This window comes from Merops nubicus, unplaced genomic scaffold (assembly GCF_000691845.1).
Source record: "Merops nubicus isolate BGI_N331 unplaced genomic scaffold, ASM69184v1 scaffold27299, whole genome shotgun sequence".
NCBI classification, from domain to species: domain Eukaryota; kingdom Metazoa; phylum Chordata; class Aves; order Coraciiformes; family Meropidae; genus Merops; species Merops nubicus.
The window spans coordinates 16,338-29,967 of NW_008633520.1; the positions used below are offsets into that span (position 1 = coordinate 16,338).

A 13,630-nucleotide genomic window follows, 5' to 3' on the forward strand; every position below is an offset into this window, starting at 1 on the left:
ATGGTTGTCAGAGAGGCCCTATATTTTTACAAAAAGACCTCTTGGATTCCTTCTAGGAGCAAGAAGACCTTCCAGAATTGAAGGGAGTAGAGTTTTCTGAAACAAATAAAATCCTTAATCAAGTTGTCTCTAGTGCCACAGACTCCTTGTAAAATCAAATGATGAAGTACACAGAGCTACTTACTAAACCTGAGGCAGCAGAGCTGTCATTGTGAAAGATAAGCTTTAAGCACATCATCCTAGAATAACTTGATGAGTAGTCAATAATAAAATTCTCTCGTTTTTTCCAAAGTTCAGCCACAGAACTTAAACTCCTATGTAATCACCAGAAAAAAATCTTTTGTCACGATGATACCATTCTTAACACAAGCTTCCTGCAATGGTGGAACTGGCCTGTGAAGTGAGTGCATAAATAGCCTTTCAGTTTTGTAATCTTTAGAATTTAATGAATTGCCTATTCAACGATCTCCCTTTACAAGGCTGCTCTCATTTGCCCTCACTGACCCTATTCAATTGCTTCATTCACAAACATAAAGGCTTCTGTTTCACAGCAAGAACTGAAGTATTTGTCTAGCAGCCTTCTCTAGAAGCAGGAATACTCTAGAACATGCCAGGTACTTCACAAAATACAATCCAATATAAGGACCACAGAAAAAACAGCCGTGCAGAAGGCCCATGGTCTTCAAGGTCAGGAACAGCGTGATTTAAACCTTGCTGAGGAAAAGAGCCCTTTTCACAGCATAGGAACCTCTAGGACACAAAAAGCTCTTGGATATCTAACCATCTATTTTTAGGAACTTTACTTTTTGGACACCAAGAGTCCACTTGTGTAACAACATCACTATCTTTGGTAAATCGCTACAGAAGTCAGTAATAAGGCCAGTGACCATGTGCTCCAATGGGTTAAAGCCCAAGATCTTCCCGTTCAGCTGAGAGATAGAAGAGAACCTGGACTTTCTAACTGCTACAAGGGAAAAGGCATTTGTGTGGAGACAAGTGACCTATGCTGGCAAAGCATGTGGACAGTGCTTAGAGAGACACATCCACGGTCAGGGTTGCACTAAGGCACAGCTGCCTCTCCTGCCTTAGTGGTAGGGACTGGACAGCACAAAGGAGAACTGACGTCCTCCATTTACTACCCATGAAGGCAACAGGGGACCCAGCTCCCTCAGTTTGTCACCTGTTGTACTCCAGCTGCTCCAAGGAGAATATGTGTTTGTTGAAATATTCCTGGAGTTTCTCATTTGCATAGTTAATGTTAAACTGCTCAAAACGATTCACCTGTAAGAAGAAAAAAAAATTATAAAACTTAACATCCTTGTCCCTGGCTCCAAAAGAATGTTTAACAGCAATGGGGAAGGTGCCAGGCCTGGAATAAAGTCAGAGAGCATAGAGGGAACGAGGTGTCAGATGGACATGAGGAGGACAGTATGGACAGGTCCACCAGAAGAACAGCTTTTGTAGCTCACACAAGGTTAATTCAGTAGGCCTAAATAGTGGTAAAGGATGCTAAAGAAAATAACATTTCTCTTCTTATTAGGAAGAAAGAAATATAATTCCCTAAGTGTTAGGTCACTGGGCTTTCTCTTCTGTGAAATATCTGAGCAGTCACTATATGGCTGTTCAACATACATCCCTCACCAGCTGCAGTCAGAAGCATAACACACAGGGTTCTCAACATAAGGAAAAATGGATGTAAACAAACAACGTGCAGGTAGGAGTCGACATTTAGTTTGTATACAAGTCAAAAATTCAATATTACCTATCCCAGCACATCTGCTTAGGGTCTGTGTCACAAACTAGACCTTGACCATCAGCCTAAATGAATACAGGTGGCAGAAATGGGCAGCTAAATGTATCCTGCTGCTTCCAGGGGCAAGTGGCAGTGAAGAAATTCCAGAATGTCCTATGCTAACCTAAACAGGATACCAAGCGACCAAAATTCCTTCTTATATGCACCAACACCTCCAAAACCAACCCACCCTGAAAAAGACAAAATCCGGACCTGAAAGTTCTCAAAGCCAAAGATATCCAGGATGCCCACAGACTTAAAGTTTTCTTTTCCTTTGATCTTTGTATTAATCTTGCTAATGAGCCAGGAAAAACACTGGGAATAGAGTGCCATAGAAAGGGAGTCCCTGGAGTCAGCTGCCTGTAAAAAAAGAGAAAAAAAATTAGTCACAGAGAGAAGAGAAGGCATAAGGGACTCTCTATGGGACTTCAGGTTTCTCCATTCCTATTCAGATGTCTCAGCTACTGTATTGGTTGTCTGTGGTGCCACACTTACATGTACAGTCAACATTCAAGTTTGCAAATAGTCCAGCCACACACAGATGTACCATGCGTGACCTTTGGGTAACTGAACATGAGGGGCTGAAGGAAGTAGCAAAATCACTGATATCTGCTGGAACAAGTGCTGAGGTATGGAAGGTGGCAAAATACCTCATGACTATGCCTGCAGCACTCATTTGCCTCACGTGAGCCAACATTTGCAGTGACAGGCAAGGTATCTCAGTTCAGTACTCACAGCAGAGCTGACAAATAGGTGTCTGCTCAGTTTTTAAAAAAATGGTAGGACAGGATTTAATACAGTATTTTGTCACCAAGTTACCTGCAAAAATTCCCTCTCCAAAACTTTCCTGAAAACAGCATTATCTTACTGGAAGACAGGTAGGCTAGTCAAGAGCCATGACACATGCCCCAGAAGAGCTTGGGATAAGAGACCTTTCTGGAGCTGACCCAGTAGCCCATGCAGTGACCATAACCAAGTGCTGTAGGTGGAAAAAGACTAACTTAAATTGTGATCACTGGAAGGCAGTAGTAATTTGGTGTATGTCAGTGTGTGGATGAATGTCCGAAATCAAACTTTTGAAATCTCAAACAGAAACTTGCTATTTGATAGCTGTAACAGGAATGGGCTGTTTGTAAATGTTGATAACACTTGGATTAAACAAAAGTGACACACCCCAAATCCTCCAATTAATAAAGAGACATGAGTCAGAACCACAAACTAAGAGGCTGATTGCATGCTGACCTACTGCACATATACTGTTTAGACGGGAAATCAGGGCTTAGGGTTCTGGAATGAAGAGGCCAAAAATAAGGGTTCCCAAAAAGAGAACATGATCACAGAGAATAGAAAAAGGGGCCAGGGAAGAAGGTGGCCAAGATCTTGACTTTCTAGCCAAGAAAGATGCTGGAAGTGAGAAAAGATCCTGGAGATCAGACACATGTGGAGACAAATGCCAGAGTATGCCCAATGGCCTTAGCTGGTAGTTCCTGGGACTGGTAACTTCAAAGAGCTACACAGCATGAATCAACACAACTTTCTGCCTGACCCTTCTGAACAAGCATCAGTCTCCTGACTGAGAAAAGAATTTGGCATCCAATGAACATATCGCTGAAGAGTGAGTGAGCAAGTAAGTGAAATAATCAAGTAGGGGAAAAGCTATCATCTTGTCATTCCATAAATAAACTACAGTATCTAGATCAATGACAGGTTGTCTCTGTCTGTGACATCAGGATAATTCCTTCAGCAGGCCTGACCAGCAGTAACAGAGATCTTCTAAATGCAACCTCATCCTCTCCAGTCTTGCAAGCCTGAATAACGTGACCTCTCCCATTCTGCTTTGCTAATGGCACAGGCCAACTGCCTCTGAATCCTCCCAGCCCCTCTCAGCAAGCTTGAGACCCAGACTGCCAGATTCTCCTTTTCACTCACTCTCACTGTTTTTGTCCTCCTTTCTGATCCTGGGTGGTATCTCCTCTCCAGCAGCCTAAGGCTGAGGATACAAAGCAACCTCCCTTCTCCACAGAAAAGAATATCCAAAGCACACACCTTTTGTGGGTTATATCTTCCCTCCATCATGTGGTCTGTCTTATTAATTTGGACTCAGAATGCCCTCAAGGCCATGCCTCTGTAGTGTGTCTGGCTACACAGTAAGCTGGACTCATTTTCCACGAGTGGGATCTCCCCACCCAGCTGTAAGCAAAGCCGCCTTCCCCACAATATGGCTCAAATGAGACTCTCAAAGGCTCCTTTCATCCTCTCAGCTTTGCTTGCCTTCAGGCCAGTTCACCCATTCAGCCCACTGAAATGTCAAAGCTCAGATGGGTAATGAGCCCATTACACAATGAGAAATCACTGGCAGCTCTCTCAATGCATTCCCGAAAGTGGGAATAGGTGGGAATAGAGGAGAACTTAAGCAGGAACAGTCTTTCCAGGACCAGTGTTCAGTGCAACAGGCTCACCTAGTGAATGCAGCTAAGTGGCAGCATCCACTTGCTGCAACAACTTTTTTGCAGTCTCAGTACTTCATTGGGCTGCAAGCAGTAAACGTGTAGTCCGGGATGCATGAATGTCAGGAAAAACTATACTATCAGGGAAAGCTCTGTTCAGGGAGACTTGTAAATCCTGCAACTGCACACTGTTCCTCTGGCCTGTGTGGTGTGTCTCTGGCATTATTTGTTACCACTGTGCATTTATATAGAAAAATGTGGCTTATTTAGGACAGGCAGCTGAGAAAAGAAACTGTGGTACCCGATACTGAGGATATCCACTGCAGGCTGCTGGTTGAAAAATCATTTTCATGCCATTTCATTGCAAAGAAAGGTCACAGACTAGGAAAAAAAAATACCATTTCTTAAAGGCAAAGCTTATTTTGTGATACGTTAGCAAGTGTGTTTGCAGCAAGAAAAGAAGCAACTACTCTGCTGTAATGACCACTGCTGAGACTTCAGCTTGAATAAGGGGTCCAGTTATAGGCACTCTACTTCTTGAAAGATGAGGGAAAACAGACATAAGAAGAAGACATTTAGAAAATTCTTACAAGGAAACATTGAAGGAACTGGATTGTTTAGCTTAGAAAAGAGAACACCATGTGAAAAGCTTTACAGAAGTGGAATCTTACAAAGGTGGACAGCTGGGATATCAAAGGTAATCTAAATACAAGGAAAATCTTTTCAGCACCAGATTCCACTGCAGCTTGAGCAGGATAATTAAAGAGGCTGTGAAATTCCTTCCATGTGAAATCTGAAGGAAAGTTAGACAGACATCCAAATCTGAAGGAAAGTTAGACAGAGATAACCTATTAACTCTGGTTTCTCTGATAGTGTAAGTGTTGGATTGATAGCCCTTCTGCAGTCCAGGGCATCACAAGATTTCCATGACAGATGTTTGTTTTACTATAAGATGATGCCTCTGCCATCCTAGTAATATTATTCCTTGTTCCCCAGTGTCTTGCCTTTTATTAATGACAGAAGACTTTCTACAGTTATATGTGAATGGACCTAAAACACCCGAGAGTGCCCTCAAGTGATCAGCAACACAAGTTAGTTAGTAGGCACAACACTGTAATGAACCACAGAGAAATGTAATAGATAAGCAGGACTGGCTCTAGAAAGCAGTACAGGTTCAGAAGATGACAACTACCTATCAGTTGATTTGGTCCTCCTCTGTGGTAGTATAGGTACACAAAGAAGCCGTTGTTAACAGCCTACCATCTGTTGGATGTTTCATGGTAATGGTGTGCAAGCTTTTATCTTGCAGTAAATGCAGCGTAATCTGGGAGTTCTGCAAGGTGAAAGCATGCACACGTGCAATTACCACAAAGCATCTGATAGACCTGCTGCATGGCACAAGCACAACCAGATCCTGCTGCGTGAAGGAAACACTATTGTGCATTGCCATTTGCAAGCAAACTCTCCTGTAAAGCCTTAAAAGCAGAGTTCAGGGACCTGAACTACCAATAAGGGCAAAATACTTGAGGACACAGCTGAGCACCTCCGGGGTGTAACAGGAAACCCTAAACTTCAATGCATAATAAAAGAGGGAGACAGAGGGCCTTGGAAATGCAGAAGTGGCAGAAGCAGTAGCGTACACTAGGACACTTACCTGCTCCACAGTGAGAGGGGAGCTGATCTCTTCCCCACGCAGAATCATGGACCTCTGTGTCAGTACTTCAGAGAGCTGAAAGGCATCTAAGCCCAGGAGGTCACTGGCAATGTTCAGCACTAATAACAAAGGAGGACATGCTTTTTTCTCCTGCAGGGACCCCCACCTCTCATGGGGATCCATATGCTGCAGCTCCATGAGGAAATCCCAGGGACTCCTACAAGGCAAGTGCCTAAGCCCAACACAAAACACACTCTCCTTCAGTTAATTCTCTTTGCATACCTGAAGCTGTCAGCTCACACATCCAGTCTGAGGCAGGGTCAGTAGCCGTTATGGGCCACAGGTCAGGCACTCACATAAGTCAGCCTTTCTGCTGACAACAGGAAGAGCAAAGCACGGTGTAAAGCTCAGCACCAGCAAAATATTGATCAAATTAAAGGATAAGTTTTCCTAATGGCACAATAGTGCAGTCTGAGCGTGGGATTGCTAAACTTGGGCATCAAGAAGAGAGGCATCTAACTGAAGACTTCAAGCACTTGTAACATATATTTATTGCTTCTGTCTGCTTAGGGATTCACTCTACTAGACCAGCTCAGACTGGATAACTGTAACAGAGTGCACACCAACAGAAGCCTCAATGGAAGATACGGGAAAGTCTGTAACGTACTACTGTTATCCCAAACTCCTCCCTGATCCTATTTCTTTCTGCTCCTTTGATGCAAAAGGGAAACTGTGAGACTGTAGACTCAGTCTGAGAGTATCCAGGAGAACAAAAGATCATAGGGCCACAGTCCAACTAAATCATAACAGTACTCTGTAGCCACACATCCTGTGGCAGTGCTTTTGCAGGGTTGAACTGCAGGGAACCTGCTGGCAAAGGCACTGCAGATCAGCATACTAGAGGGAGAAAGGACAATTAAATTAGCTTTACTGGGGGCCTTATGGGGCTTTTCATGGTCTATCAAGTTGCTAGGATCCACTCACCTGCTTTTGTGGTAACCTGGGCCCCACCAGCTGTCATGAATTCAACGTTTCCCAAATGAAGTGTGCCAGAAAGAAGTTTGAAGATGTCTCTGATTTCTTCAGTGCTGAAGTCCACCACCTTCATGGCAGTCTGTGCAAAACCATACAGCTAATGTCGGCTGTACATACAGCCACAGTACAATGCAACCACCACAATCGTGTTCAGCCCATATAAGACGTAAAATTCAGACTTAACAGTAATAATGAATCAAAGTGAAATGGGACGGCACAGCCCTTCACTCAGCTATACATCTGTTCAATAATCATCACTGTCTCCCATTCTTTCCTTCATTTACCCTATCCCCATCTCAGGCAGGCAGGTGGGCATTTGCCCTATCCTCAAGTTAGACTTGGCTGCTACCGTTGCCTGTCTGTTACAGGAAGAAGGTGTTTGTGTGAGGGAATCCTTCCCTGAACACTGACAGTACAGGTTACAGATGTCATTAGGCTGCTTCTACATTCTGCCTTACTGTCTTCCTTGAAGGATGGATCCATATAATATAGTTAATTTAATCTGATCTGCATAATGCCCTTTATTTACTCTAGCTTAGAATAGTATATTTACGCAGCAAAGCTTGAAACCAGGCTTTCAGCATTAGCTGCTAGAAGACTTGAAACAAGTTACCAGAAATGAGGTAACCTGAGGCACATTCCCTCTGTCTTAATGCACATGAATAAGGGTCCTTGGGGCATAAATTGACTTTGAAAGGTAGACCTTTCAAAGTTTTCACTCATTTGCCCTGTCAGTTGGGCACTCCAGGCATCTCTCAGCTGAAGCACAATGCCAGTCACCATCAAAAACTCTGCTGCACAGGAGACATTTCCTTCCCTTAAATCACACCTAAGCAGGAGCTATTGAAATCTTAAGATGACTCCTCTCACCTTGCCTATCTGGTTTCAGCTACATTACTAAACCCCTCAGGCTAACAACCACTTATCAAACAAAACATGAATCACAGATTCTTCCTGCAAAACCCATAATCTCTGGTAAAGTTAGAGATGTTTACTGAAATCTGTGTGGTAATTCAGAATAGGCCATGGGCACAGGTGATACAATTATAACAGAACATTTCTGTAGAACACCACCTTCAGACCAAACTGTTCCCCTTCTAATGATGAATGTGAGGTTTCCTGCATCAGGCCACCCAGAGGGCTCCCGGGAACCAGTGTGGCATGGGGTTCACGCTCCCCAAAGTCTCCATCATTCCAAATTATTATTCATCCTTGACTGTTCCCCAAATTTCCTCATTTCTATGTATTAAAAACACTCTTCAAGCCTTGTTGTTATCATAAACAGGTAAAGCTGAATTTCAGACTTGTTGAACACCAAATTTTGGGTTAGTTCTAGCTGTGAGATTGACCCCATGGCATATTTAACCCATGAGATTGTGTCCAGAAGTTCAGGAGGAGTTAGGACAGGACTCACCATGACCTTATTGAACATCTCTACATCATTCAGGTTCTCATCAGTCACACAACCAGACTGGTTCAAGTAGCGATAAGTCTCTGGCTCAGAGAGGGAAAGGCTCTCTGCAACACAAGAAAAAGAGGCAGGGAAGAGAACGATAATTTATTTAGCAATCAGCCTTTTCTTTCTATGAACTTGGTCACCCAAAGTAGTGTGTGTGTTTTCCATGGGAAAAGTCCAGCCGAACATATTCCATATCTCACAAAAGCCACACCTAGACAGTGAATGCACGGGGGAAGGGCAAGAGGAGGGTGTGCAGTAAGAAAAGAAAGCTTGCAGATGGCATGCAAAATGACTTAGAAAAGTCAAATCCCAAGCTGCAGAGTCACAGAAGAATATTTCAATACTGAACTGACTCAGAAAAAAAAATAAATTCAGTCTCATTAAGTGTACCAGAAAAAGTCTTAACCATACGCATACAGTGATGACCTCCAAATTAAGTATCACCACTGGAGACAGAGTTCAGGGAGCCACAGTAAAATTTCTGAAAACAATCTCAGTGCTGAGCAGCAGTAAAAAACTAAGCACAGTTCAGTTCCTTCAATTTTAGAAGGAACACAGAACTAAACATAAAAACAGAATTACACCTCTGTGCATATCTGTAGCACAACCACATCTTAAATACTATCTGCAGCATTTCAAAATGACTAGAGGAGAACCAAAAGATCCATGAAGAAAGAAAACAAGGATGATCAAGAGCCAGAAATGCATTACAGATGGAGCAAGTGAAGCAGCCTGGGACATCAGTCTGGAGAGGGAGATAGGGAAGAATAGCAGAGATCTGCTGAAGAAAATCATCTGTTTTGTATGCTGTCCCTAAGTACTGCCTGATAAACATGGTCCCCACTATTTCCCTTTGCTTTATCTGGATGTCTGAATTGACCTACCTGACCATTCCTGCATGAACTCCCTAGAACTGAAGACCCACTCCCTTCCACTCTGTGTCCGGCCAAATTCTTCCATCTGATTATTCTAACACACACAGAACAAAGGCATAAAGAAATTCCCCAATCCCTCAAAACCAGAATCCAACTGTAACATGTTTCTGCCCACCTATCTGACCTCTTCAGCAAGACCATCAGTGCTCAGGAGTGCTCGGGGCAGGTATACATAAATGTTTAGTTGTTCGTGCTCTACAAAAAATGATTCTTCCACAGCATGCAGCAGCTGCTTTCTCCACATGACCTCCAACAGACCCCACTCTCCCTTCCCCATGCACAAAGCTATAAACCCTCTGCTCAGATACTAGGCATGTTTTGACTCTATGACACTATGTCACCAATCTTTCTTATTTTTAACCTCTCCTCTTACCTGTACCGAAAGTTTGTTGCAAAAGTACATCTGTCAGTCCAATCTTTGAACTCCTTGAACAGCTACCATCAGCATCTGAATCAAGACTCTTTACCCTTTCTTTGCCTCTAGTTTCATTACCTCATCATTTTGTACATACTTTCCCCTGCAGCTCAGAATGACTGAAGTGTCCTTTCTCATATAGCATTTCTGTCATCCTCAGACTCTTCCTCTCAATTCCCTTTTCTGTTTCCCATTAAGTCACCATATGGCTTTTAAGAAAAAGTTGATATATCAGGTACCTGAAATATCTGTGCTCTGACACCTGCTTCACATGCTGAATTGGAAAGAGGACAGAGCCATATCCCAGAAAATGAAATTACCTTTCTGCTCCCCACTCACACCAGCTAGCAGGGCATAAAAGATGTGGTAATTCCTCTCTCCGGGGTTCTGGTGTACCACTCTGTTCTGAAACAAAGAATGCAGGAGTAGACAGTAGAACGAGATCACACTTGTTGCAAAGGTAAAGAGATAGACCAGGATACAGGCAAATCTCCAGCACCAGTGCACAAGAGCTACTTCTTCCAATTTAGTGACGGTGCTGTCTAAATAAGGTCTACATCAAGATCTTGTCATGTGTGGCTGTGCAACTGAGCACATACAGACTTCTCTGAACTCGGAGTGCATGCATGGACAAGCCAAACCCTGTCAGTTCTGGCCCTGCTCCTCAGGGAGTTCCTGAGTCCAAAGTAAACTACATCAGAGCAGAGATGTCTGCATCTGGAGTTTTACGCCCATATTCTTCTCTATGGAACTGAGTTTCCAGGTACTTGCTCTCTCTCCCTTTCCCTTGGTAAAAGGCTTTTTCTTGGAGTTTCTCTGTAATGCACAGTTTATCAAAGACAAGAGAATAGGCTCTGACAGATACAGAACAAATGTTGTTCCTCCTTCATCCTCTTCCTCAGTTGTAACAGTTGCAGATGTAAAACCTAAAAAGCAAATGTCTGTGTGCTGTGACAGAGGCAGCAACATCCAGGAGATCTGGCACTGCCCCACCATATTATGAGGAGATGGCTTACTCAGCAGTCAGCAGAGGTGATACCTACCTTTTCCAGTAAATCTGAATAGCATGTTAAGGAGAAAACATTCAAATGACATATGCACAGATCACCTAACAAGTGGCAAAGAATCTTCCAGGCACATTGGGATGAACATTGTAAAAGGCAACAAATCATTAAGTAACTGACACTTCAGGAAGTGGACAAAGAACAGCCCCAAACATCATCTTGGATCCTTCTCCCTACTCCTTGTTCATGGAGGTATTATGTGCCAAAGAGATACTTAAAAGGGCAGGGTCAGATAGAGCATAGGACCTGCACAATGGTGAGGTAACCTAGGAAAGGATGGGCCACATTAGGGACACCTAGAAAGATTAGAGAGACCACTCTAATCCAAAAGTCTGTATTTTACACAGTAAGTCTTGCATCAGTTCTCATTGCTTCTGAAAGAGACCACTATCTTTAATCTACTGACAGCACAAAGAACAGAGGCTAAACAATCCAAGCCTGTTATTTACAACAGTAGTAAATTCATCTGGCTGCTACTGCAGTGCAAGTTGGTGGGGTCTGCAGTCTCCACCAACTTTGAACATCATCCTCAAGAAACATAGTGAGGTCAGCTTTAGCTGCCTCATGTAGACAAAAGCCTTTTGGAGAGGGGTACATGGGCATACAGGGATTAAAGTGGTCATGGCACAACATAATTCCACTATATCCAGTCTTCCCAGGCCTTGTTGTCACTGGAACAGGCTCCCCAGGGAAGTGGTCACAGCAGAGTTCAAGGAGCACCTGGATGATGCTTTTAGTCATATGGTTTAGTTTTAGGTAGTTCTGTGAGAAGCAGGGAGCTGGACTCAGTGATCCTTGTGGGCCCCTTCGAACTTGAGATATTCTGTGATTAGGGTTCCAAGGTCCACTGGAGATGGGCAGCCCAAAACAGTGAGCCATTATTGACCCGCTAAATTCCTATTCTCCTCTGCATCCAAATATTGTGCAGCTCTATTGATAATATATTGATTCTTAGCTTGGTCTCACTTTTCTAAATCATTAACTCACTGGTAGAGCTAACGAAGGAGAACAATCTTCTTGGAAAAAATAGGATGCAATCAAAATGAGGGATCTTGCTAGGTAGGAAATTCTAGGGGTTTAAATATCTAGTGTTGTGATTGTCACAGTGAAAAGTCAAACTACGTCTCTATCTAATGGAGCAGCCAGAAAAAAAGTTTCCAGAGTTAGGTGCTGGAGAGCCACAAAACAAAATCTTCTTCCCTCTTTAAATGGCAATTTCCCCACAGTTATGAACTGGCTTTGAGAACCTGGGATGAGAAATTTCCTGACCCTCTCTGAGCTCCTCCTCATCTTTGCACCATCTATTTCTAGTTCAGTGCAGAAAAGGATACAATCAGTTACTCGGCCTCCCTGGATGTGTCCATGTTGAGAGAAGTGCAGCTGGATGAACTTTCCAAAGCGGCTGGAGTTGTTGTTATAAACTGTCTTGGCATTTCCAAAGGCCTCCAGAATGGGGCTGTAGAAACAAGGCAATAAAGGTATGACTGGAGATGGGATACCACTAAAACAAAGCATGTGCCCAGCCTTTTGCCATTTGCACAGCGTGCACTGCCATATGAGATTCATATGTTAAGCACCAGACCGGACAAGCAGGAAGAGCTCAAGGGCAAGGAAAGATGGCAGGAGCAATTTAACACACTGCTACATAAATTTTAAGCCTTTGGGATTAGAGCTAATTAAATCAGTCCCAAATAGGTATGGACAGCTGGTGTTCACCCTGTCGAGGGCACTCCCCACCAGTGTGGCTTCAGGAAAGAAAAAGTGGAAAGACCTAGCCAGATTGTGTGCTTAGCACAGAAGCATCCCATTAAATGGCCTTGTATTTTTTTCAGGATTTTCAGAAGCATCAGACATCTAGGGCAGATACTCTGTAGCTTTAAACCACATACTTCTTTGTTTCTGCTTCTGCCTTTGACAGAGAGGGCAGCATAAGCCATCTCTTAAAATTAAAGGCAAATATTTTCATACTAACAAACATAGTACACTAAGCTGATTTGTTTGGTACTGAAATTTTATACTGGAACACACAAGCCCTTGTTACTTAAACAGTGCTTAGATCGATACAAACCACATGGTTTCCATGGGGTGGGACCATGCACACACTATAGATTTGAAAACTTCATTCTGAGAGCCACATTGTCCACTTCACAAGAAAAAAAAAAGTTGAAAAAAAAAAAAACATAAATCTATGACCCAAATGGGTGATGAACTAAAGAATCTTGTCTCCTGGTCACCTTCCTGTCCTCAGGAGGTTCATACAACGTGGAAAATAGTGAGTTAAAATGCAACTTGTTTCTTTCTCCACAGGACAGTACAAGGCAGAAGCCTGAACCATTCTGACTGGCACACTGAATCCAGGATAATAAAATACTAATTTTTGCAATTTAGCCAATTCTAAAATAATCTAAAGGCCTGACAAGCACGGAGTCATGGAGATGCTACAAGAACAGCCTGTATGTGGTTGTGTTTAATTTTAAAATACACATAGTTTTTAACAAAAATTACTGTTGTTATTACCATGAGAAATACTGGCTTTTTAAACATCTCAACTGATCTGCTGTGTGATTCCACTGGACACAGGGGCAGATACATGATTATTCACAAATTAATAATTACACCATGACAAATAATCACAATTACAGATACTGCTGGAGTTTTCTGGAAGCTTCAGGCCTTGCAAGAATTAGCAAAGTGAGAGCTGTGGTTGTGGCAAAGGCCCAAGAACCTTCAGGAAACTTCAGGCAGTATTTTCCTAATCTACCTCTTGAAAAATATCACTTTAAAGAAACAAAACCATATAAATGAAATTGTTCTGTTATAATATTTTAC

General features: G+C 42.8%; 1 protein-coding gene across 1 annotated transcript in view; it reads right to left on the reverse strand.

Annotated features, from left to right (window-relative positions):
• Nucleotides 1-13,630, reverse strand: part of LOC103780597 (unconventional myosin-X-like) — a gene marked incomplete at its 3' end in the record, with an annotated part of 51,385 nt that overhangs the window by 10,779 nt on the left and 26,976 nt on the right. Inside the window, exons 6-13 of the mRNA XM_008948286.1 lie at nucleotides 12,133-12,257; nucleotides 10,781-10,794; nucleotides 10,058-10,142; nucleotides 8,343-8,446; nucleotides 6,878-7,007; nucleotides 5,894-6,012; nucleotides 2,006-2,152; nucleotides 1,181-1,281 (exon numbers count right to left, since the gene is read on the reverse strand). Of these exons, the coding sequence (XP_008946534.1) occupies nucleotides 1,181-1,281; nucleotides 2,006-2,152; nucleotides 5,894-6,012; nucleotides 6,878-7,007; nucleotides 8,343-8,446; nucleotides 10,058-10,142; nucleotides 10,781-10,794; nucleotides 12,133-12,257 (825 nt within the window). The remainder of the gene's footprint in view (nucleotides 1-1,180; nucleotides 1,282-2,005; nucleotides 2,153-5,893; nucleotides 6,013-6,877; nucleotides 7,008-8,342; nucleotides 8,447-10,057; nucleotides 10,143-10,780; nucleotides 10,795-12,132; nucleotides 12,258-13,630) is intronic.